The sequence below is a fragment of the Molossus molossus genome, unplaced genomic scaffold (genome assembly GCF_014108415.1).
Source record: "Molossus molossus isolate mMolMol1 unplaced genomic scaffold, mMolMol1.p scaffold_m16_p_14, whole genome shotgun sequence".
NCBI lineage: Eukaryota > Metazoa > Chordata > Mammalia > Chiroptera > Molossidae > Molossus > Molossus molossus.
The window spans coordinates 58,042,662-58,066,140 of record NW_023425349.1 but is presented as its reverse complement, the minus strand read 5'-3'; the positions used below and the strand labels follow the sequence as shown (position 1 = coordinate 58,066,140).

The 23,479-nt window shown below is 40.0% G+C and overlaps 1 protein-coding gene across 3 annotated transcripts in view; it reads right to left on the bottom strand.

Annotated features, from left to right (window-relative positions):
• Positions 1 to 10,581, bottom strand: part of UHRF2 (ubiquitin like with PHD and ring finger domains 2) — an 88,286-nt gene extending 77,705 nt beyond the window's left edge. For 2 of the 3 annotated variants that reach the window (XM_036260453.1, XM_036260455.1), the window contains exons 1-2: positions 10,112 to 10,581; positions 3,364 to 3,597 (exon numbers count right to left, since the gene is read on the bottom strand). In XM_036260453.1, coding sequence (XP_036116346.1) covers positions 3,364 to 3,597; positions 10,112 to 10,264 — 387 coding nt within the window. In that variant the 5' untranslated portion in view covers positions 10,265 to 10,581. Of the gene's footprint in view, positions 1 to 3,363; positions 3,598 to 8,006; positions 8,034 to 10,111 lie in introns of those variants that run through there. The other variant, XM_036260454.1, reaches the window with a different exon arrangement.
• Positions 10,582 to 23,479: the final 12,898 nt, after the last annotated feature.

The window sequence follows — 23,479 nt, the reverse complement described above, 5'->3', positions numbered from 1 at the left end:
GTTCACATCAACAGTGTTAAGTTACTATTGATGTAAAACCTGTTATAATTAGCAAGTAGAATGTTGACAGTACATACCCCTAGATATGATATGAAAATACTTTATCTCTGTGGTCTTCCTCCCCAAAACACATAAATCCAATTCAATGACAAGGAGAACAACAGACAAATCCTAACAGAAGAACATTTTTCAAAATACCTGACCAGAATGCCTTAAAACTGTCAAGATCATAAACACAGAAGTCTAAGAAACTGTCACAGCCAACAGGAGTTTAAGGAGATGTGACAACTATTTAGTATAACACTAATGTAAACATAATGTTATTGGTATCCTAGATGGAATTCTGGAACAGAAAAAGGACGTTAGGTAAAAGCTAAGGAGATAGGGCTCATTAATTTAACAAACGTACCATACTAACGTAAGATGTTAGTAACAGGGCAAACTAGGTATAGAAAACATGGAAACACTGTAGTATCTTCCCAATTATGCTATAAATTGAAAATTGTTCTAAAATAACCAATTTAAAAGTAACAATGTGAAAAAATATCAATTTAGAAATTGTTGGTAACTGAAGAGGGATGTTATCAATGGGTCTTGTAGATAACGATATGGCAAGAGAGCTTTCAATATTAACAATTCTGATTTTTGTGAGAACTACATAAAGCACTGTTTTAATTTATGTGCTGCCAATATCACGTAAGTTCATTCCCAAACTTTGTTTTGCTATTGCAGTTTTTTTCTCTTTTACTAAATGATTATAGCAAGGAAAGCTCCTATTTAAATAGCCACCTTCCTGCTTGCTTATAATGCTCTAATGTTGATTTTCTCAGTTTCTCCAGGTATCTGTAAGTAATAACTTTGCCTTCTTGTATATTTACACTTTGTTGTTCTCCTGTGTATCTGTATTATCTAATATTTCTAGAAAATTGTTAAACAGCAGCAGCATTTACTGGCTTCCTCGTCTGGCTCCCATATTTATGGAAATGCTTCCGGCTTTTCCCCACCATTAAACATGATGCTAGGTGTGGTTTAAAATATTCATTTATTCCATCTGTTCCTCTTCCCAAAGATTTTTAAAAAACTAGAAGTGGATTCAAACTTGTGTATAGGTATTAAAAACATTTTACATTAACTCATTTATTTTCTTTGGTCAATTAATATGATGAATTATATTAAAACACTTTCTAATAAACTATCCCGCTTTGTCACAAACTATACATGATCAAGGTACTATGTTTTTTAAATATATTGTCGAAATTTATTTGCTAAATATAACTTAGGCTTTTACATCAATATGTAATAATACGGGTGTGCTTTTTGTCATGTCTTTGTACCAGTGTTATACTAAATGTATTTTTTTAAAAAAGAGAAAGCCTCCCATTTCATTATGTTGTGGGTCAATTTAAGTAACATTATAATGATCTATACTTTATAGGTTTAAAGCAAGTCATCAATGTAGCCACAAAGGCCAGGTACTTTTGAGATACAGTTCTTTGACAATTTTCTTGATTCTTTCCATATTTATGGATCTGTTTCCATTTTTTTCATAAATCCAAAATAATCTCCATTTGCATTTTCTTAAATAATTCACTTTATCTACCAATTTTTAATTTTTAACCTTGAAAATGCTCTAAAAACAATGAGTGTCAGTCCCAATTTATCTCAACCGATAAAAATTAAGAAAAAAGAGCTTTAAGGATAGGAAAGGATGAAGCAAAACTGTCATTCAATTATTTCTGCAAAATTTATTAGAATAGAATTTCAAAAAGTTGCTGACTACAAAGGTCAATAAATAAATCAATTATATTTCTACACATCAGCAAACAAATCATAATTTTAAAAGATAACCATTTATAATAGCATCAAAAGAAAGCTACTAGAAATAAATAAAAACAAGGTATGTAAAGAGAAAACTAAGATGTCAAAGATCTAGATTAATGGAGACATCTATCATGTTCATGAATGAAAGACTAAATACTGTAAAGATGTCAATTCTCCAAGCTGATCTATATACAATCATCAAAACCCCACCAAATTATCTCTGTAGAGTTTCGACAAGCTAATTTTAAAATTTTACATGCAAGTGTTAAAAGCCAAAAACCAAGACATCTTTGAAAAAAAAATTAAATTTGGAGATGGAGGAAAGAGAGATACCAAAACAACACTACAGTACTTAGAGCAGTATGGGCACAAAGACAGGCAAACAGGTCAATGGAATAAAGTAGAGAGCAGTTTGACAGTATCCTGTGAATGAACAACCAGCACTTCCATTTCTAGATAAAAACTCCTAGAGAAATTATCGAACATGTGCACCAAGATACACATAAAAGGTTCAAAGCAGAACTGTTTAAAACAGCTGAAAAGGTAACAGTTCAAATAGTTAATAATCATAGATTAATTATATTGTGATGTGAAAATAAAATAAAGCTTTATGCATGAGAAAAAGTAGAACTCCATTATATAAAAGTCAAATGTAGGCAAAACAAAACATATTGTTTAGAGATATATACATTAGTAACACTATATGAAAATGAGAAAATGATCATAAAAGTCAGAACAGTAATTTACCTTGTTCTGAGAGAGAGGGAAGTGTGTTCTGGTGGGGGCACACAGGAGGCTTTAAAAAGGAACTGGCATCATTCTACTTCTTAACCTTGGTGGAATTACACAGGTGTTTGCTTTATTACGCTTTATACCGTACCTATACATTTTATACATTCATCTATATATTGTACAATGTTTAAAAGGCTTTTAAAAGTATGAACAGCCCATTTTTTTTACTTTCAAATGGCAATGTACTTATTCACCACATCCTGAAGTGAAGACATCTGTATTCTCACAACTAACAAGAATTCTTTAAACAAATTTTTTTACATTGCTTTTTAGAGAGAGAGATAGGGAAAGGGATGGAAGGAGAGAGGGAAACATGAATGTGAGAATGAAACACAGATAGGTTATCTTCTGCATGCGCCCCATCTGGAATTGAGCCTGCAACCCAGGTATGTGCCCTGAACAGCAACCTTTTGGTGCATGGGATGACACCAACTGAGCAACACCCGCCAGGGCACAACTAACAAGGATTCTGAAAATAACATACCTTAGCCCTGGCCGGTTTGGCTCAGCGGTTAGAGCGTTGGCCTGCGGTCCGGAGAGACCCGGGTTCGGTTCCCGCTAAGGGCATGTACCTCGGTTGCGGTTTGTCCCCGGCCCTGGTTGGTCGTGCGGGTGGCAGCCACTCGATGTGTCCCTTTCACGTCGATGTTTCTCTCTCTCTCTCTCTCCCTCCTGCTCTATCTGAACAAAGAATGAAAAAGTGTCCTCGGGTGAGGATAAAAAAAAAAAAAAAGAAAGAAAATAACATACCTTATAAAGTCCAAAGCCAGGATCAACAAGAAAATCACGAGCTGATGTAGATGGCTGACTGGAAGATCCTCCCCTTGATGGTTTCTTCACTTTAGGTGGACTGTTAGAACAGGGTTTGACCTGTGTATCAGTCTGTTTAGATGTGCTAGGAACATCAGAGTCTGGACGAGCTAGTAGCTGAATTATATCATTCAGTCCAACATCATAGTCAAATAAAGTATATCCATTTTCCAACTAAAAATAAAAGAAAAGATAAAAATGCTTCTTTCAAAACTTGACCTTTCTATATCTTTAGTTACCCAAAGGTCCTACCCAAATTATTAAAATAAATTTCACAGCATTGCAATTTAGTGATCCTGAAACGATTTCTATTACTTTATCGCAACATTAGCTATAGGGTACACTGACAGCCACTGGAATAAAAAGCACATCACTGCTGTTGTGATCTCATAACCTAAGAAGAAAAATTCTAGATTTCTTACCAAGTTTTATTTCAATAAATAGTGCCTGAATCCACTGAAAGAAAGAAAAGGTGATTTTAAAAAATGAGTTTATGACCTTGTGTTCATAAAGACATTAAGTTAACCATTTCATCTTTTTTTAAATCAAGGAGGAAAAAACAATTCAAGCAGGAGAAATTACAGTCCTTGCTCATGCTATTCCACTTGCCTAAAGTTCTCTAATTCCATCCGTTTCTTTCTTTCCCTTTTTAAGAGAGAGGAAGGGAGAAACACTGACTGGCTGCCTCCCACACACACCGGACCAGGGATCAAACCCGCCACCTTTTAGTGTGCCAAACGATGCTCCAACCAAATGAACCACACAAGCCAGGGCCCATCCATTTCTAAAGGTTATCATAAAGTCTTCCAGGATAAACAGTGAATGAACTATCCTGCAAGTTACCCATATTTTGGCAAGATCTCTATAGTACACTGAATTGTGTTCATTCCCTCCCACTTCCCCCAAATACTGGATGTCTTAATCCCAGGTTATCTCAGAATGTGACATCTGGAAGCTAGGTCTTTACAGAGGTAATCAAGTTAAAACTAGGTCATATGCGTGGACCCTAATCCACTGTAATGGGTATTCTTACAAAAAGCTGAAATTTAGCCCAGCCAGTATGGCTCAGTGGTTGAGCATCGACCCATGCACAGAGAGGTTGCCAGTTTGCTTCTTGGTCAGGGCACACGCCCAGGTTGTGGGCCAAATCCCCAGTGAGGGGCATGCAGGAGGTGGCCAATCAATGTTCTCTCTCACTGATGTTTCTATCTCTCTCCCTCCCTCTCCCTTTTTCTCTCTCTAAAATCAATTAATAAAAAAAAATTTTTTTAAAGTTGAAATTGAGCCCTGTAAGCCCAGTTGGTTGAAGCGTCATCCCATACACCAAACGGTGGTGGGTTCCATTCCAGGTCAGGGCACACAGGCAGGTTCCAGACTGAATCCTAGTCTGGCATCCTACAGGAGGCACACGGTCAGTGTTTCTCAAACATCAATGTTTCTCTCTCCTTTCCTTTCTCTCTCAAATCAATAAAAACATATCCTTGGGTGAGGATTAAAAAATAAAAAGCTGAAACTTGATACAGAAAGACACACTAAGGCAGCGGTTCTCAACCTGTGGGTCACGACCCCTTTGGGGGTTGAACAACCCTTTCACAGGGGTCACCTAAAACATAATAGTAGCAAAATTAGTTATGAAGTAGCAACAAAAATAATTTTATGGTTGGGTGTCACCACATGAGGAACTGTATTAAAGGGTCATGGCATTATGAAGGATGAGAACCACTGCACTAAGGGAAGATGCAAACGCACACAGGGAGGAAACAGCCATGTGACTGGAGTAAGGTATTTACTACAAGCCAGAGAACACCGAAGATTGCTAACAAACACTAGAAGCTAAAGAAAACAAGGAAGATTCTTCCCTAGTTATCAGAGAGAGCAGGGCCCTGCTGACTGACACTTTGATTCCAAAGGTATAGCCTCCAGAACCCTGAGAAAAAATCTTCTGTGGTTTTAAGCCACCTAGGTTTTGGTAATTTGTTATGGAAGCCCTAAGAAACTAAGTCTCCATTTTGTTTATAAAATTCAGTTGGCCATTTCACTATGATACAATAAAACTAAATTCCTTCCAGATTTGAACTATCATTTCCCTAGGCACATTACCAACTTAATTGTTGTTCATTTCCCCCTCTTTGTACTCTCTATCACAGTAAGACCATGTTTAGGAAGTCAATCAGAGAACGAGTCTGTCCTTGAATGATAAATTAAAATTGTCTAGTACATTAGTAAGTTTAAGTGGTCAAAGAATACACCTAGCGCAACCCTGCACATTACAGGTGTTGACATTTGTTCAATAGAACAAAGGGTCAAGAAATCTATCAACTTCTCAGTGAGGGAACTAAATTAGGCACTATCTCACAGGTTAGTTAATATGCTTATTGCAGAAAACCTTAAGGAGTCTTCCAAAAGTCAGTAAGCAGATACACCTTTATAGGAATGGCAAAATGTATAATAATGATAATAAACCATACATTCACACCTTCATTTTGACATTTCTCCAAGAGCCTCCCTGCCCCTCAAAAGAAAACAGAACACATTAATGCTAGAACAGTTGAAAAAGCACTACTTGATTAAACATACAACTGTTACATATTATGACAATTATAAAAAATGGAAGTGTTTACAGTAGAAAAGAAAAATAAACTCTCTAATAGCACAGAACCTGCACATTAAATGGTAGGGCCCTCCCCAAAATGAAGAGAGCGGTTAAGGGAATACAACAATTGGAAATCCAACATGTTTCCATAAACATTTTCCACTGAAATTTAAGCGACAAGAGTCAGAGGGACCTTGAGGGTATTCTTACACTAAACCACTTCGACTAGTTTCTACCAAGTGATCAGTCAGTAAATACAAGCTGCTTCAAAGGCACTTGGTTTGAAAGGAAAAGCAATGTCTAAATGTCAGAGTGAAACACTAAGCATATCAAGGCATAAGGCCCTATAATAGAAGTCAGGTTCACATTAACAAGTAACCACCTTTCCAATTATTCATGCTTACTATGATGGCCACTTTCACCCATATTATCCACTCCCTCCCCTAATTCCTGAATCCATTCCAGTTTTCCTAAAAGTTATTATCCATTTTACAGCAAGTTCCACACAGCTAAGCCATTGTGAAGAGTTGTGAAGAATGTTGGAATGATTTGTTACTTGAAAAGTACTTAAGATTCCAAATTTAATAGTGCAGACTGAAAGTTACCTGTCACTTAAATTATGCTCTGAGTAGGAAGAAAGGGATTGGGTCACTCAGAAATTACAAACACCTATGAATTTCAGGTGTGCAACTATAGTCCATCAATGGCTCACAGCAGAAAATGTTTTGAGAACTGCCACCCTAGAAGATGGGGGCACAACATTTATAATACTGGAGAGGCAATAATGGTCCTAGAATTCTGTTTTGCCATACTGCATTCTTGAATTTTTACTGGGTTGAAGTAAGAAATTCCAGATAACAGGATTGTTAACAGTGATGCAAGGGAAAACTAGGAAGTAAACACTAAGTAGCAGAGACGGAGAAGGCAGTTGGGTAAGTCATTCTCAAAAAGCTAATGATAAGCAGGCAGATAGAGGGCATTAAGTTAGCAAGTTTCACATACCTTTCACATAATATATACAATACATAACACACCAACACATCTTTAAATAGGCAAACACTTTTACTTTGTAGTCTGTGTGAAAAGGAAGAGTCCACCAGCAAAAGGCAACTGCTCAGTCTTTCTTCAGCTTTAGTTTATGCCTCATATCTACCATCTAATTCTAAGGTTATCTCTAAGTGGTGCAAGGGAAAGAAAAGAGAGGAGAGGATTCTTTCAAAGTAGGAAAAGCTATGGATTTTCAAAGATTTAGAGATCTACCAATACAACTTAAAAAAAAACAACAAAAAACAATCCCCAGGGTGCTTTAAACTCAATTCCCACCCCCCCCCCAAAAGAATACCCAAATGAGGTTATCCTACTCTAACCAGAACTTAAAAACGCTGCAAAAGTTAATTGACAGTCAAAAGTGAAGTCAATTACAGGGCTTCCAAATTTAATTTGCATACAGATCACCTGGGGTCCTTGTTAAACTAGAGATTCTACTTCAGTAGGTCTGGTTGAGCTCCCAGGTGAAGTTAATGCTACTGATCTGCTGATCCAGGGGCCATATCTGGAATAGTAAGAAACTACTAGGAGATTGACTATCCTTCAACTTTCATTTTCAAACTCTGGTGTTCATCAGAATCTCCTGTGGGATCGTGTTCAATTCAAATACTTGCAATTCTGTGGTGAGCTGAGCATCTATAATAAAATATCCACAAGTGATTCAGATACACACCAAAGAGTGAAAGCAGCAGACACTAACATACAAAGGGGAAAGGGTACCATTTATATCATAGGCAGTGTAAATTTGTTTTTATGAAATTTTTCACTATGTGGCAGTAATTCATCGTGCCTCTTTCTAATAAGTATGAAGGCATTTAACAATATAGGGGCAGTCCTGTGAAACCAATCCAGTAGTTGGGTGCTATAGACACACTACCCTATCTATGGACTGTGGACTCCAAAGAGGAAAAGAGATGGAGATAATAATCACTGCCATAACTACTTGTAAGCTCATAAGGAAGTAAACACAGCTGGGGTGCAGTGTCTTCCTTCTCCGTCTCCAACTCAATGGGCACCAAAGGTCCGTTTCTCATCCCTACTGATTTATCACTGAGCTGAAAAAAACAATTAAAACATTAAGTTATCAACTGTCCTGAAGAAAGAAGCACCAAAGGTTGTTATCCTCTACAGTTCTTTCCTGAATCTGGAACCAGCTTCCTGGTTTATTCAACTGTTCTACTGAATTTAACCCAACCCCTACCTTTTCCTGAAGACAACCAGGTGCATATTTTCTTTTAGCATATTTGATAACTAGACTTTAGGGGTTTTGCCCAGGAATATATTTTCATGCTTCATTTCCATCACTGGTGCTGAAATCACCAAAGTATACCAGGCATTCATATACTATTGTCCCTAGCTAGAAAATAAAATTGAAAGGACTTGAGTACATGCTTTCCACCTTTGACCAAAATATAAAAAGATATCAGCCACTATAAACCTACGCAGTATTTTGTTGTTGTTGTTATTGTTGTTAACCCTCACCTGAGGATATTTTTCCATGAAGGGGGAGAGAGAGAAGGAGAGAAACATGGATGTGAGAGAGACTCATTGACTGGTTGCCTCCCGAAGGGGCCCGAGCAGGGCTGGTATATCTCAGATACATGCCCTTGACCAGAATCGAACCCAAGACCCTTCTGTGTGCAGGCTGACGCTCTAACCACTGAACCACACCGGCCAGAGCTACATTGTTTTACACAATTATTTCAAAAGCAAAGTTTACAACTAAGTTGAACACCTGTTTTGTCAAACACTAAAGGATCAATATAAACTGGCTTGCTAGACATATCAAAGATGCTATAACATTTATATTAAAACATCTCACGACTCTTTTTTTCAGTGCAATCTTGTTTCTCTGACATTTCTGGGCAGTTTTAGAAGGGTAAGCATATCAAGGGTAGAAAAATATTCCTTTCAAATCCTTTGTGGTTGTAGGAAACGGCAAATCCAAGAGAGCTACATTTATTTCAAACCACAGGATCGGGGCCAAACTGTGGTCTGTCAACGGGAGGATGGCAACTTTTTAGTGGATTTTTTTTAAAAAAGGGGAGGAGCAAGAATAATAGGATGGGTCTGGGTCTCTGGGTATAGACCAAGAGAGACTTATGGGATAGGAAAAATCTTCAATGGGCCAGTGCACGGCAATACCATACTACTACCACAGACGCCCACAGATACCTTCACCGCCAAAAACACTTTTCAGCCCTCAAATATATTCCGCTGGCAGTGTTCCAGTTGCTGTTAAAAACTTAGGTGAGGAGATTGGAAGATAACAAGTAGGACGAGCAAAACAGTCTTTTAAATTCCTTTCCCTTCTGGGAATAACGCTTTGGGCCTATACTGGGAAGTTTAAACCCAGTCCTGGGTTACATCTATAGCTCCCCTTCAGCCCAGCTGGGTCTCTAATCTTCCCCAAGGCAGAATCCAATTCTAGAAGAGGAGGTGAGGGACAGGGTTCTAAAGTTCTGGAAACCCTGCGAATCTTCAGTGTTTACAAATCTCTTCCACACTGAGGAGGCCGAGCTAGGGTTCTCGTGCCCATACAGTAAGTTTCTCCCCGCCTATTTGGGAGCCGGAGCGCGGAAGAGCCACGGAAACGATGAGAGCCGTTAGCCGGGAGCGGAGCCGCCGGCCCACCCCACCTGCACTGTGGCATGGCCGCCACAGCTCGCTGCCCTCCCCGCCCTCCAGGGGCCCCTGACCCCATTGAGCGCGGGAAGAGAAGGAACCCACGCGCTCTGATCTTCTGTGCCTGCGGCTGCTGCCCCGCTGTAAAAGGGAGGCGAGGTTTCAGTGCTCCAGGCGCCCTCGCCTCCGACCCCGCCGAGCGCACCTGCACTCGGGGCTGGTGCGGACCCCGCGGCGCCGGCGCATCCTCGGCGGGGCCAGGCCCACACTTTGAGGCTCGCGGGCTGCCCACTCCAAGTGGAGCCAGATGCGCTCTGCGCGCGTGGCGCACCAAGCCCTCCGGCCCGCCCAGCCCACGCGTCTTGGAGGCGTCCCGCTGCCCTCGCACCGGGCTTCTCGAGGGCTGCGGTGGGCGCGCCTCACCTGCTTGCCCCGGTAGAAGAGGCGCTGGCACTCGGGCCGCACGTCGAACAGCGCCCAAACCCGCTCGCGCAGCTCCTCAATTGTGGCTTTGCGAGACACGTCCTCAATGGTGCGCGTCTGGGAGCCGTCGATGGTGCGAACCTGGATCCACATCTTGGCGCCGGGAAAGGGGGCCGGCTCCGCTTTGTCTCCCCCTGCGTTTAGGGCGCCGCGCCGCGCCCCGCCTGGCCCGCGCTGCTTCCCCGGCGGCTTCGGCTCTCCGCGGCCGGCGGGCGGGCGGGCGAGCGCGCGCACAAGCGGGGAACACAGATCAGACGCCGGGCCCGGCAGGAGACCGTGACTCCTAGAACCGCGTACCCGCCCAGCAGAGCTGAGAACGAAAGGAAACCGGAACTAGTCCGAGGTGCCGCTGCTACAGCCGCCGCTTCACAAATAGGAAGAAACCTTGTCTGCACCGCGCGGAGTGTTTACTTATAGAGCTCTAGCTCCCACATGGAGGTCACGGCGCCAACCCGGATCTCGCGAGATCCACACCGGGCTCCGCCTTAAAGAGGAAGCGGCCGGGGAAGTGGCCATAGACCCGAGGGAACTAAAATGGGCGGGTGCGGGCGGGACGGAGAGGCGGGGTTGCCCAGAGCCGTTACTTGCGCCTTCGCTTGCACCTGGATTCTGGACACGCCCTCTAGCCTTCGGATTCTGAGCGTTTACGAGGCCGCCCACACTGGTTGCTGTTTTGGTCCCTTTTGAGGCCTCGGGGGCGAACGACTGCTCAGTTCCAGCGGGTACGATTCTGTGGTTTCAAAAACACACCAAAAATAAGAAACTGACGAGCACTTGAATGATCACGAACGGGGGTGCGAGAGGCCACGGCCTACATTTCTGCGAAAGCACATAAGGAAATGAGCCCGCTCGATGGCACTCACTAGGACACCGTACGCCACGCGGCCTGGCGGGGTTGGCCGCCCTGGGAAGGCTCCCGGGAACCCTCTGCTTCGCCAACTCGTTTACCGCCAGGCCCGAAAGCTACCTTAGCTCAGACCGCTTCCGGCGGCTTCCCGCCGCTGGGCCGAGGCGGTGGCCCCGGCGCACAGGCCGCGGGTCCTGCTGGGATCGCCCTGCCTCGCCCGCGGGGCTCACACCCGGCCCTCGGCCGTGGTCGTGCGGGTGCCGCCAGCAGCAGGGCCACTCATCAGAACCGGACGTTTCCGTTTGTGGACCTTCTGTGTTAGTGCGCTTTTGGCCTACGGTTGAAGGGTCATGGAAAACACTTTTAAAGGATGCAAAATTACACGCCCCTGAAGAAAGAACTCCAAAGGGCTTACTAGGAAAATTCTCAGAAATAGGTCTATTGCAACATTACCGAGCAGTGGGCTAATTTAAAATGAGAATGTCTTCAGAAGATATGAAAGTAGAAATATATATATGGAACTTTATATAACTTGAATATTGAGACCGGTGCTAATTATTACCATAAAGGTAATAATAGCAACATTTTAAATAACCTATTAATTACAAGTACAGAGAAGTCCAGTAGTATTTTTTTTTTAAAGGCTCGATACGGGAGGGGCAGAAAAAGAGGAATATTTTATATATATATATATTTTTTTTTCCTGCTCTTGCCGAAAATTTTACGTTTACTTATATCCTCTAAATATAATTCATCTTATCTGCTTCTGATTTAAGTATAAAGTAAATATTGATTATTCCATGTGTAAATGCGGTGATAGAGATATATAGAGCACACCTATCAGCTGCCCCAATATGAGCTAGCGATTTGCTATTAAAGGATATGCTATGTCCTTGTGGAGGCATATTAATAATTTAATTCCCTGTTCACAATGAATTTACAATGCTAAAATTTAGAAAAATGAAAAGATTAAATAATAATTTAGTACTGAACAGTATGTTGTTGGTTAAAACAGCAATTCGAGGTGAGAGAAGAGGTGCTAAATGAACTGGGAGTTTTAAGGATAAGAGTACAACTGGAACTTAGAAGGTATATTAAACTGAACATTTAAATGTTCAGTTCCTGGATTGGGTTGGACCTGAACTGTAATCCCAGTTTTTCTGTTTAATGAAACTGTGATCGTGGACAAATTATATGCTTCCATTTCCTCAGTGTAAAATGGTGCTTATAACATATGATGAATGTTAAGTGTTTAGCAGAGTACCTATCCCTTGGTAGTACACAAATTATTTTCATGCTATTATTATGGAAAGGATTTAGATAAACAGAGAATGCCCATAGAGGAGAGAGTGCTTAAGCAAAGAAGGAAGGTATGCATTTTTTCAGGTTGAAGAGATTTCATATCCAAGAAAGGTTGACTAAATAGAAAAGGGCAAAGTGTGAAAATTAGCATTCAAAGCCGTATATTTTGTGGGCCCCAGAGATAGACTACTGTTTTTAAGCAGTCCACTGATGTGATTAAATATGCATTTGAAAGACAGCAGAGGAATGTGAAAGGATGCCTTAGGGGAAAAACTAAGGATGGGAGGCGGTGGAGATGTTGTCATCAGAAGGCTTAGAGAAGAAGCAGTTGGGTCAGTTTTGGTGAAATTTGTGACAGCTGGTAAGGGAAGACAGGCCAGACTTCAGAGTATTCTAGAAAATCAAGCTCATCAGATTTGTAGAATGTGTAGGAATGAGGAATGAGGAAAATGGAATTCTGAGAATAGTTCCGAAGTTTCTAGTTTGGGAGACTTAGTGGCTTGGCTAGTTGGTGATGTTCTTAACTGAACTAGAAGAGGAAGCAAGTTGGGAAAATACAGTGATTTCCATTTGAGCTGTGTTGCATTTGAAATGCATTCAAAATATATTTAGATGGAGAATGCTGACAGATGGAAATATGAGTCCAAAGTTTTGAAAGAAAGTAGAAAAGTCCTGAAAGAAAAACTGGTCAAGACCTCCTATACTCACTTCCATGTAGCAATTTTTCCTTCCCAATATGGTGGCTCTTAATGAGTAAGTCTTTGGTTGAGGGGAAGGGGGACTGCTGTCAAAATTAGGTGTCTACTGGGACTATTTAGGATCTGGGTTAATCTAATTAATATAGATGTCAAAGTGTTGGTAGGCCAGAGCTTAGAGATGGGAGACTCAGAAAAGACAAATTTGTCCTGTGCAGAACAATTCATTAGATCTGGAAACATAAGCTCATATGTGTAGTAAGTTACTTAAGATACAAATAAGTAATTGCAGATAGTGATTCTATAGGTAACAAAATACATCCTTCTGTTTATCCACACAGTACATGTTGTAATGAAGTTTTTCTCTCCTTCCCTACAATGCTATTGTCTGTTTAGTTAGAAGCTTCCAAGTTGTAAAGACAAGATAGAAGTTTTCTGACAAAAACCACAATATCAGTTGAAAAATACCATTCATATTACAAGGTGTGTAGCTCAAACGACATGGATGTAAACAGAGAAATAAAAAATAAATTATTTACATGAATGCAGACCAAATACCAAAGTTTATGCCACCAGTTATGATCTAGTATTTGTTCAAGTCAAAATAGACAAGACAGAAAGGTAAAAAGATTGACTGTAAAACTAATTATTCTAAAACCTTATCACATCTCAGAATATCTCCAGTTTTCTTAGCTAATGTCCCAAAGTCAAGAACTTTTGTTTATATTTAAAAAGTGAATTTTAATCTGCTCTCTGTGCTGACTGTCTTTCTTTTGCTCCTCCAAGGCCCCTCTCAACCTCCTCTCTGTCCTGGAGTCTAAGGGCAAGGAATATATCAATGGGGTCAGTGCTCTCAGGCTTCCAACTGAGTTTGGCTAGTGGAGAGGAATCACAGAAAGGAAATGCAGGGTGAGAGGAGAATGAGGTCAGGATATTTATTCCCCAGGCTTTCTCCCTGAAGGGTTACCTCCCTATGGTTGTCTGTTGCGTTTTGGGGAATTCACTACTTACTCACTTCTCTTAGAGTGGCCTGCTCTATGTGATTCAGTCTTTCATGTTCTGGAAACATCTCCCTTCTCATGTTGCTTTGGGTCTAGGTGTAACAGTTTTATATTCCTAGATTCATGCATATATTCCATCAATTCCCTATAATTTAGCCCACACCCTTTTAATTGGTCCCTGGGGGGAGGGATGAGAAACATTAAAGTACCTTAACTGGAAGTTTTCTGTTATAATCTCTAATGTTATTTTTAAAAGAACTACATGTTATAAGAAGCAAATTAGAATTTCCATAGACTAAAAAGCAATTCATATTGTGGCTCATTACTTAAACTAGCCATATTTTAAAGTGTGTCCTCTTTCTTTTTAATAGAATCACAGATTTTTACTGTGAACATCTACTTTAGAGATGATTCTGGTTTGACCTCTTTAAATGAGAAAATGATTGTACAAAGACATGCAATCATTGAATGACAGTTTAAGTGCTTAAATCCCCAATGTCTTTCCTCTCTAGCCAGTGGTTTTTACCCTTCAGTTGTTCCTCTTTTTTTTTTCTTTTCTTTTTTTTTATCCTCATCCGAGGACATTTTTCCATTTTCTGTACCTCTCTAGCCAGTGGTTTTTACCCTTCAGTTGTTCCTCTTTTTTTTTTCTTTTCTTTTTTTTTATCCTCATCCGAGGACATTTTTCCATTTTCTGTACAGACGGAGGGAGAGGAAGAGAGAGAGAGAGAGAGGGAAACATCGATGTGAAAGGGACACATCGAGTGGCTGCCACCCGCACGACCAACCAGGGCCGGGGACAAACTGCAACCAAGGTACGTGCCCTTAGCGGGAACCGAACCCGGGTCTCTCGGGACCGCAGGCGGACGCTCTAACCGCTGAGCCAAACCAGCCAGATCTCTTTTGTTTTTCTGTAGGTTTCCCCACTCACCTAGTTCTGAGAATAATCCTTCCTGTGGTGAGTTCCCCTGGTTCTTTGGAATACTTGATGGCTCAGGTAGGACTGGGAATCTGGAGTTCTCACTAAAGACTTGCAGTTTAGTCCTGTTTTCAGTCACATGCCTTCTTCTGCCCTCTGAAATTGATCCTTCCTATTGCTGAACCTTTCTGAGGGTCTTTGGATCCATTCAGTTCATATTTCCCATGAAGGCAGTTAGGATTCAACTTCTGATGATGGGATCAATTTAGGGTTCAACTTCCAGTTACAACCTGCTCTTCAAAAACAATTTTAGAGGTTTAAAATAACAACCACCACTTTCCTCTCTCTCACAGTGGGACAGGAATTCTGACAGAGCTCAGTTGGAAAGCCTGAGTTTGGCTCAGAATCTGTCAATCCATTGCAGTTGGATGCAGCAAAAACTGGAAAATGGGGACTAGGGCATTTGGGAACTGGCTAGGCATCTCTCCCCAGTCTCAGGACTGGATTCTCTGTATGGTCTCTCTCTGGGCTAGTTGGGGCCTTTCTCACAGCATGGCTGCCTCAGAGCAGTAACGGTGATTGCACATTGGTTGAAGACTTCAAGGGTAAGAATTCCAGTGAATTTAGTGTAAGCTGTATCACCTTTTATGGCCTAGGTTGAAAGTTACATAGTGTCACTTCTACCATATTCTTTTTTTCTTTATTGATTTTAGAGAGAGAGCTAGAAATATTGATGAGAGAGAACATCAATTGGCCACCCCCTGCACGCTCCCCACTGGGGATTGGGCCCACAACCTGGGCATGTGCCCTGACTAGGAATTGAACCAGTGACTTCTTGGTGCATGGGTCGATGCTCAACCACTGAGCCATACCAGCCAGGCTTTACCCTATTCTTTTGACCAAAACATTCACAAAAGCCCACTCAGTTTCAGCAGGGAGGAATAGACACCCCACTTCTCTCTGGGAGGGGTGTCAAAGTCAAATCATAAGAAGAGCATGTGAGATGGGGAAACAAAATCTGTAGCACAACTCCACCATCTAATTTTTTTATGCCATTTTTTTTGTATGACCAAAGAGTTTTTAAATTATGAAATACATCAATCATACAGAAAAGTATAGGGAATAGTATAATAAACACTTTTTAATTTACCACCTTGCTTTAGAAATAACACATTTCAAATAGTTAAAACCCCAGTTTATGTACACTCCTCTTTCTCTCCTTTTTCCAAAGAGAGAAGCATTGTCTTCAGTTGGATATTCATTATTGGCAAGTCCGTCTTTATACTTTTAATACTATACATGTACATACACCTCCAAATGTTAGTAAATTGGGGTATTTTTAAGTTTTACTTAACATGATTCTTCATAACATTGAAACTTGGTTTTTAAACTCAATATTATTTTTCTGAGATTTATTTGTGTTGAAATACAGCTCTAATACAAACTTTCTTGAAGGCTCAGGTGGTGAATATGTTAAGTTTAATGGGCAGACAGTCTCTGTTGCAACTACTCATTCTACTCAACTACTCATTGAAGTACAAAGTAGCTCTATTCAACATGTAAATGAATGGGTGTCCCTGTGTTCTGATACAACTTTATTCACAAACATAGGTGGCAGAGTACAGAATTTGGCCTGTGGATCATAGTTACTGACCCCAGCTCAAGCATAAAATTATGACACTTCAGATATATTGTGTTCTCTGAAAGTTACTTTAGGTTATATAACCATCCTAACCCCATCTTTATCATGTTCCTCTGGCTTAAGAAATTTTGAGAAACACCGATTTAGGAGTAAAATTGACAGACTTGCTGAATTGATTTATGGAAAGCTTCATTGCATTCCAGTTTTCATCTTTTATAAATTTTTAAAATATGTTTTTATTTATTTTTAGAGAGATAGGAAGGGAGAGGGAGAGAGAGAAACATCCATGTGAGAGAGAAACATCCATCTGTTGCCTCCCATACACATCCCAACCAGGGATCAAACCTGAAACCCAGGTATGAACCCTGACCTGGAATTGAACCGCAGACCTTTCCATTCATGAGATGATGCTCAACAAACTGAGCCACACAGGCCAAGGTCCAGTTTTCATCTTTCATTATGGATAGTAAGGGTCAGTAAACTCCTATCTTTTTACCCCTCTCTAGCCATGATCTTTTGAACTTGGCCAGGCTCTTTTTTACCATGACAGCTCAACTTAGAAAACTTTGACTCATATGTCAAGATTTCCCTCAAATGCCACTTTCTGCAGGATGCTTTTTCTGATACCTCTCAGGTGAAGGAAATGCTTCCCCTTTAGTTTCCTACTTAGTCCATATCTCTAATACTTAGAGCTTTAAGTATTTGTTTGCCTGGCTGCCTTCCCCATTATATTTTTTCCCTTAAAAAAAATTATTTTTTCTTTAGTGATTTTTAGAGAGGAAGGGGGAGAGAGAGAGATAGAAACATCGATGAGAGAGAACATTGATTGGCTGCCTCCTGCATGCCCCCCACTGGGGATCGGCCCACAACCTGGGCATGTGCCATGACTAGGAATTGAACTGGTGACCTCTTGGTTCAATGCTCAACCATTGAGCCACACTGGCTGAGCTATTTTTTCCCTTTTTATTGAATGTATTGGGGTGACACTGGTTAACAAAATTATACAGGTTTCAGGTGCACAGTTCTGCAACAGATCATCTATCTGTACACTGTATTGTGTGTTCACCACCTATTATATTTTTGATTCCCTAGAGGACAAGTACTTATTCTACTTATCTTTGTTTCCAACACAAAATTCAGAGCTTGATACCTAGATATATTTAATAAGTGGTTCTTGAAGGATGGAAGAGAGGGAGGGAGGGAGGAACTAGAGTTCATTCAGGTGTCTACTCTAAACAAGAAACTAATGTGCATAGTCTGCATGCTTCTAAAGGTAGAGATGACTCTCTGTTCATCATTCACACCTTAGATTACTTCTCCATGCCCTCCCAACTCCTCTTTTCAGAGAAACGGATAAATCCTGCCTTCTTTTTAACCATAATTTTTGCATAGAAAACACTTTGCTGTACATTTTCTTGTAATCTGAATCCTCAGGTTAAGAGGTTGAACACATTCAAAGCTATTGCTATTTATGAAGAAGGATAACAAAACAGATAATTAAAAATAGATTTTTTTTTTTTTTTGCCTGGGCTGGTGTGGCTCAGTTGTTTGAGTGTGGTCCCATGCACCAGGAGGTTTCCAGTTGGATTTTCCCAGTGGGGGCTGGTCAGAGTTGCTGGTTCATACCCAGTAGTGGGTGATCGGGAGGCAGCTGATCAATGTTTCTGTCTCTCTCCTTCTCCCTCTCTGAAATCAATAAAAACATATATTTTTTAAGGGGTTAACATCCAAATTTATTTTTTTATTTTTATTTTTTACTAATTTATTTTTGTTACAGATGTTTCTCCTCCCCCCCCCCATTGACTCCCTCCTCCCTATCCCGTCCCACCCCGTCTCCAGCATTGTTGTCTATGTCCATCACTTATGCATACATGCATATAAGTTCTGTGGTTTATCCCTTCCCCTTTTCCCGCTTCTGAGGAATGTCAGTCTGTACCCTACTTCTATGACTCTGTGTCTGTTTTGTTCATCAGTTTGTTTAGTTCATTATATTCCAGAAATAAGTGAGATCATGTGATATTAGTCTTTCTCTGCTTGGCTTGTTTCGCTTAAGATAATATTGTCCAGGTCCCTCCATGTTGTCTCAAAGGATAAGAGATCTTTCTTTCTTACAGCTGCATAGTACTCCATTGTGTATATATACCACAACTTTTTCATCCATTCATCTACTGATGGACACTTGGGCTGTTTCCAGATCTTAACTATTGTAAATAGTCCTGCTATGAACATGGGGGTACATATATTCTTTCTGATTAGTGTTTCAGGCTTCGTAGGGTATATTCCTAGAAGTGGGGTCACTGGGTCAAATGGCAGTTCAATTTTTAACTTTTTGAGGTAACACCATAGTGTTTTTCATAGTGGCTCCACTAGTCTGCATTTCCACTAGCAGTGTCTTAGAGTCCCCTTTTCTCCACACCCTTGCCAACACTTGTTTGATGATTTGTTGATGGCAGCCATTCTGACAGGTGTGAAGTGATACCTCATTGTTATTTTAATTTGCATTTCTCTGATGATTAGTGACGTTGAGCATTTTTTCATATGTCTCTTTGCCATTTGAATGTCCTGTTTGAAGAGGTGTCTCTTTAGGTTCTCTGCCCATTTTTTAATTGGATTCTTTGTCTTCCTTTTGTTGAGTTGTATGAGTACTCTACATATTTTGGAAATTAACCCCGTATCTGATGTATCATTGGCAGTTATGCTCTCCCATATAGTGGATTCCCTTTCCATTTTGATGATTGTTTCTTTTGCTGTACAGGAGCTTTTTAGTTTGATGTAGTCCCATGTGTTCATTTTCTCCTTTGTTTCTGTTGCCTTAGCTGATATATCAGTGAAAATTCTGCTGTGTATGATGTCTGAAATTTTGTTGCCTGCATTTTCTTCTAGGATTTTTATGGACTCTCGAGTCACATTTAAGTCCTTTACCCATTTTGAGTTTACTCTTGTGTATGGTGTAAGTTGGTGGTCTAGCTTAATTTTTTTGCATGTTAGCTGTCCAATTTTCCCAACACCATTTATTAAAGAGGCTGTCTTGACTCCACTGTATGCTCTTGCCACCTTTGTCAAATATTAATTGAACATATTGTCTTGGGTCAATTTCTGGGTCCTCTATTCTGTTCCATTGATCTATGTGCCTGTTCTTGTGCCAGTACCAGGCTGTTTTGATTACATTGGCTTTGTAGTATAACCTGATGTCTGATAATGTGATCCCTCCTACTTTGTTCTTATTTTTCAAGATTGCTGTGACTATTCGGGCCTTTTTTTTGTTCCATATAAACTTTTGGAGTATTTTTTCTAATTCTGTGAAGTATATCATTGGTATTTTGATGGGGTTTGCATTGAATCTATATATAGCTTTGGGTAGTATGGACATTTTAATAATGTTAATTCTTCCAATCTATGAACAAGGTATATGCTTCCACTTTTTTATATCTTCCTCTATTTCTTTTTTCAATGACCTGTAGTTTTCTGTGAACAGATCCTTTACTTTTTTGGTTAAGTTTATTCCTAGGTATCTTAATTTTTTTGATGCAATGGTAAATGGAATTGTTTTTTTAGTTTCTCTTTCTGTGAGTTCATTGTTGATGTATAAGAATGCCATTGATTTCTTGACGTTAATTTTGTATCCTGCTACTTTGCCAAGTTCATTTATTAAGTCTAGTAGATTTTTGATAGTCTTTAGGGTTTTCTATGTATAATGTTATGTCATCTGCAAATAATGACAGTTTCACTTCCTCCTTTCCTATTTGGATCTCTTTTCTTTTTTCTTTATTTTCACCTGAGGACATTTTTTCATTTTTTGTTCAGATAGAGTGGGAAGGGGAGAGAGAGAGAGAAACATTGATGTGAAAGGGACACATCAGGTGGCTCCCTCCCGCAGGGCCAAACCAGGGCCAGGACAAACTGCAACAAAGGTATGTGCCCTTAGCGGGAACTGAACCCGGGTCTCTCTGGACCACAGGCCAGTGCTTTAACTGCTGAGCCAAACTAGCCAGGGCCCTTTTATTTTTTCTTCATGTCTAATTGCTATGCCTAAGACTTCCAATACTATATTAAATAAGAGTGGCAAAAGTGGACATCCCTGTCCTGTACCCGTTGTTAAGGGCAATGTTTTTAGTTTTTGCCCATTGAGTATGATGTTGGCAGTGGGTTTTTCTACTTTTCTTTTCTTTTTTTTTTTATTCTCATCTGAGGACATTTTTCCATTTTTTGATCAGATAGAGTGGGAGAGAAGGAGAGGAAGAGAGAGAGAGAGAGAGAAACATCGACGTGAAAGGGACACATCAAGTGGCTGCCACCCACATGACCAACCAGGGCTGGGGACAAACTGCAACCAAGGTTCGTGCCCTTAGTGGGAACCGAACCCCGGTCTCTCTGGACCTCAGGCCGACACTCTAACCACTGAGCAAAACCGGCCAGGACGGCTATAGGTTTTTCATATATGGCTTTTATTATGTTGAGATATGGTCCTTGTATTTCCACATTGCTGAGCATTTTTATCAGAAATGGGTGCTGGTTTTTTCGAATGCTTTTTCAGCATCTATTGATATGATTATACGGTTTTTATCTTTCATTTTGCTTGTGTGGTGTATCACATTTATTGATTTGTGAACATTGTACCAGCCTTGCATCCCTGGGATGAATCCCACTTGGACATGGTGGATAATTCTTTTGATGTATTGCTGGATCCGATTTGCTAGTGTTTTGTTCAGGATTTTGGCATCTGTATTCATCAGGGATACCGGCGTGTAGTTTTCTTTCTTTGTAGTGTCTTTATCTAGTTTTGGAATTAGGATTATGCTGGCCTCATAAAATGAGATTGGAAGTCTCCTGTCTTCTTGGATTTTCTGGAATAGTTTAAGAAGAATGGGTATTAGGTCTTCTTTGAATGTTCGGTAAAACTTCCCCGTGAAGCCATCGGGGCCTGGGCTTTTGTTTGCTGGGATTTTCTTAATTACATCTTCAATTTCTTTTGTTGTTATTGGTCTGTTCAAGTTTTCTATCTCTTCCCAGCTCAGTTTTGGGAGGATGTATGTTTCTAGAAATTTGTCCATTTCGCCTAGATTGTCCAATTTTTTGGCATATAATTGTTCATAGTATGTTTCAACGATCCTTTCTATTTCTGTGGTGTGGTCTTTTGCTTCTGATTTTGTGTATTTGCTGCCTCTCTTTTTGTTTCTAGGTGAGTCTGGCTAAAGGTCCATTTATCTTGTTTATCTTTTCAAAGAACGAGCTTTTTGTTTCATTAATCTTTTGAACTGTTTTTTCAGTCTCTATGTCATTTATTTCTGCTCTGACCTTTACTATTTCTTTCCTTCTACTTATGCTGGGTTTTTCTTATTGTTTTCTTTCTAGATCTTTAAGTTGTAGGGTTAGAGAGTCAAATAGGGATTTTTCTTGTTTCTTGAGGTAGGCCTGTAGTGCTGTGAATTTCCCTCTCAGGACTGCTTTCGCTCAATCCCATAGATTTTGTGTTGTTGTGTGTTCATTTTCATTGGTTTCCTCAAAGTTTTTTATTTCTTCCTTGATCTCGTTGGTAACCCATTTGTTGTTTAATAACATGCTATTTAGCCTCCATGTGTTTGAATGTTTTTGTTATAATTGAATCCTAGTTTCATCCCATTGTGGTCTGAGAACATGCTTGCTATGATTTCAATCTTTTTGAATTTGTAGACATTTACCGTGTGTCCTAACATGTGGTCTATTTTTGAGAATGTCCCGTTTGCACTTGAGAAGAATGTATATTCTGCAGCTTTGGGGTGAAATGTCTGTAAATATCAATTAAGTCCAACTGATCTAGGTCGTCATTTAAGGACTCTATGTCCTTGTTAAGTTTTTGTCTGGAAGATCTATCCAGTGGTGTAAGTGGGGTGTTAAAATCACCCACTAAGATCGTAGTGCTATTGATCTCTCCCTTGAAGTCCTCCAAAAGTTTTAAAATATATTTTGGAGCTCCCATATTTGGTGCATATATGTTTACCAGGGTTATAACCTCTTGTTGGATTGATCCTTTTAATATTATGTAATGACCTTCTTTGTCTCTTATGGCCCTCGTTTTGAAGTCTGTCTTGTCAGATATGAGTACTGCTACACTAGCTTTTTTTTCATTTCTGTTTGCTTAATTTTTTTCCATTCCTGCACTTTCATCCTTTGTGAGTCTTTTGTTGTGAGGTGAGTTTCTTGTAGAAAGCATATATATGGGTCATGCTTTCTTATGCAATCAGATAGCCTATGTCTTTTGATTGGAGCATTTAAGCCATTTACATTTAGGGTTATTATTAATAGATAGTTATTGGTTCCCATTTTTATTTTATGCCTGTGTTCCTCTTTCTGTCTCTGTGTTTCTTTTCTTCTTCTTCCAACAGTCCCTTCAGCATTTCTTGCAGTGCTGGTTTGGTGGTGGTAAATTCCTTTAGCTTTTCTTTTTTTTATCCATGAAGCTCATTATTTCTCCTTCATTTTTGAATGATAGCCTTGCTGGATAAAGTAGCCTTGGATTCAGACCCTTGCCTTGCATTACTTTGTACACTTCATTGCCACTCCCTTCTGGCCTGCAGCATTTCTATGAGAAATCAGCTGACAGTCTAATGGGAGCTCCCTTGTAGGTAACTTTCTGTCTCTGTCTTGCTTCCTTTAAGATTCTTTCTTTGTCTTTAATGTTTACCATTTTAATTATGATGTGTCTAGCTGTGGGTCTTCTGGGATTCATCTTGCTTGGGACTCTCTGTGTTTCTTGGACTTGTGTGACTTTTTCCTTCACTAGTTTAGGAAAGTTGCCATTATTTGTTCAAACAGTTTCTCTATTCCTTTCTCTGATTCTTCTCCTTCCGGTACCCCTATAATGCGAATGTTGTTACGTTTTGTATTATCCCATATTTCCCTTAAACTCTCCTCCTGCTTTTTAA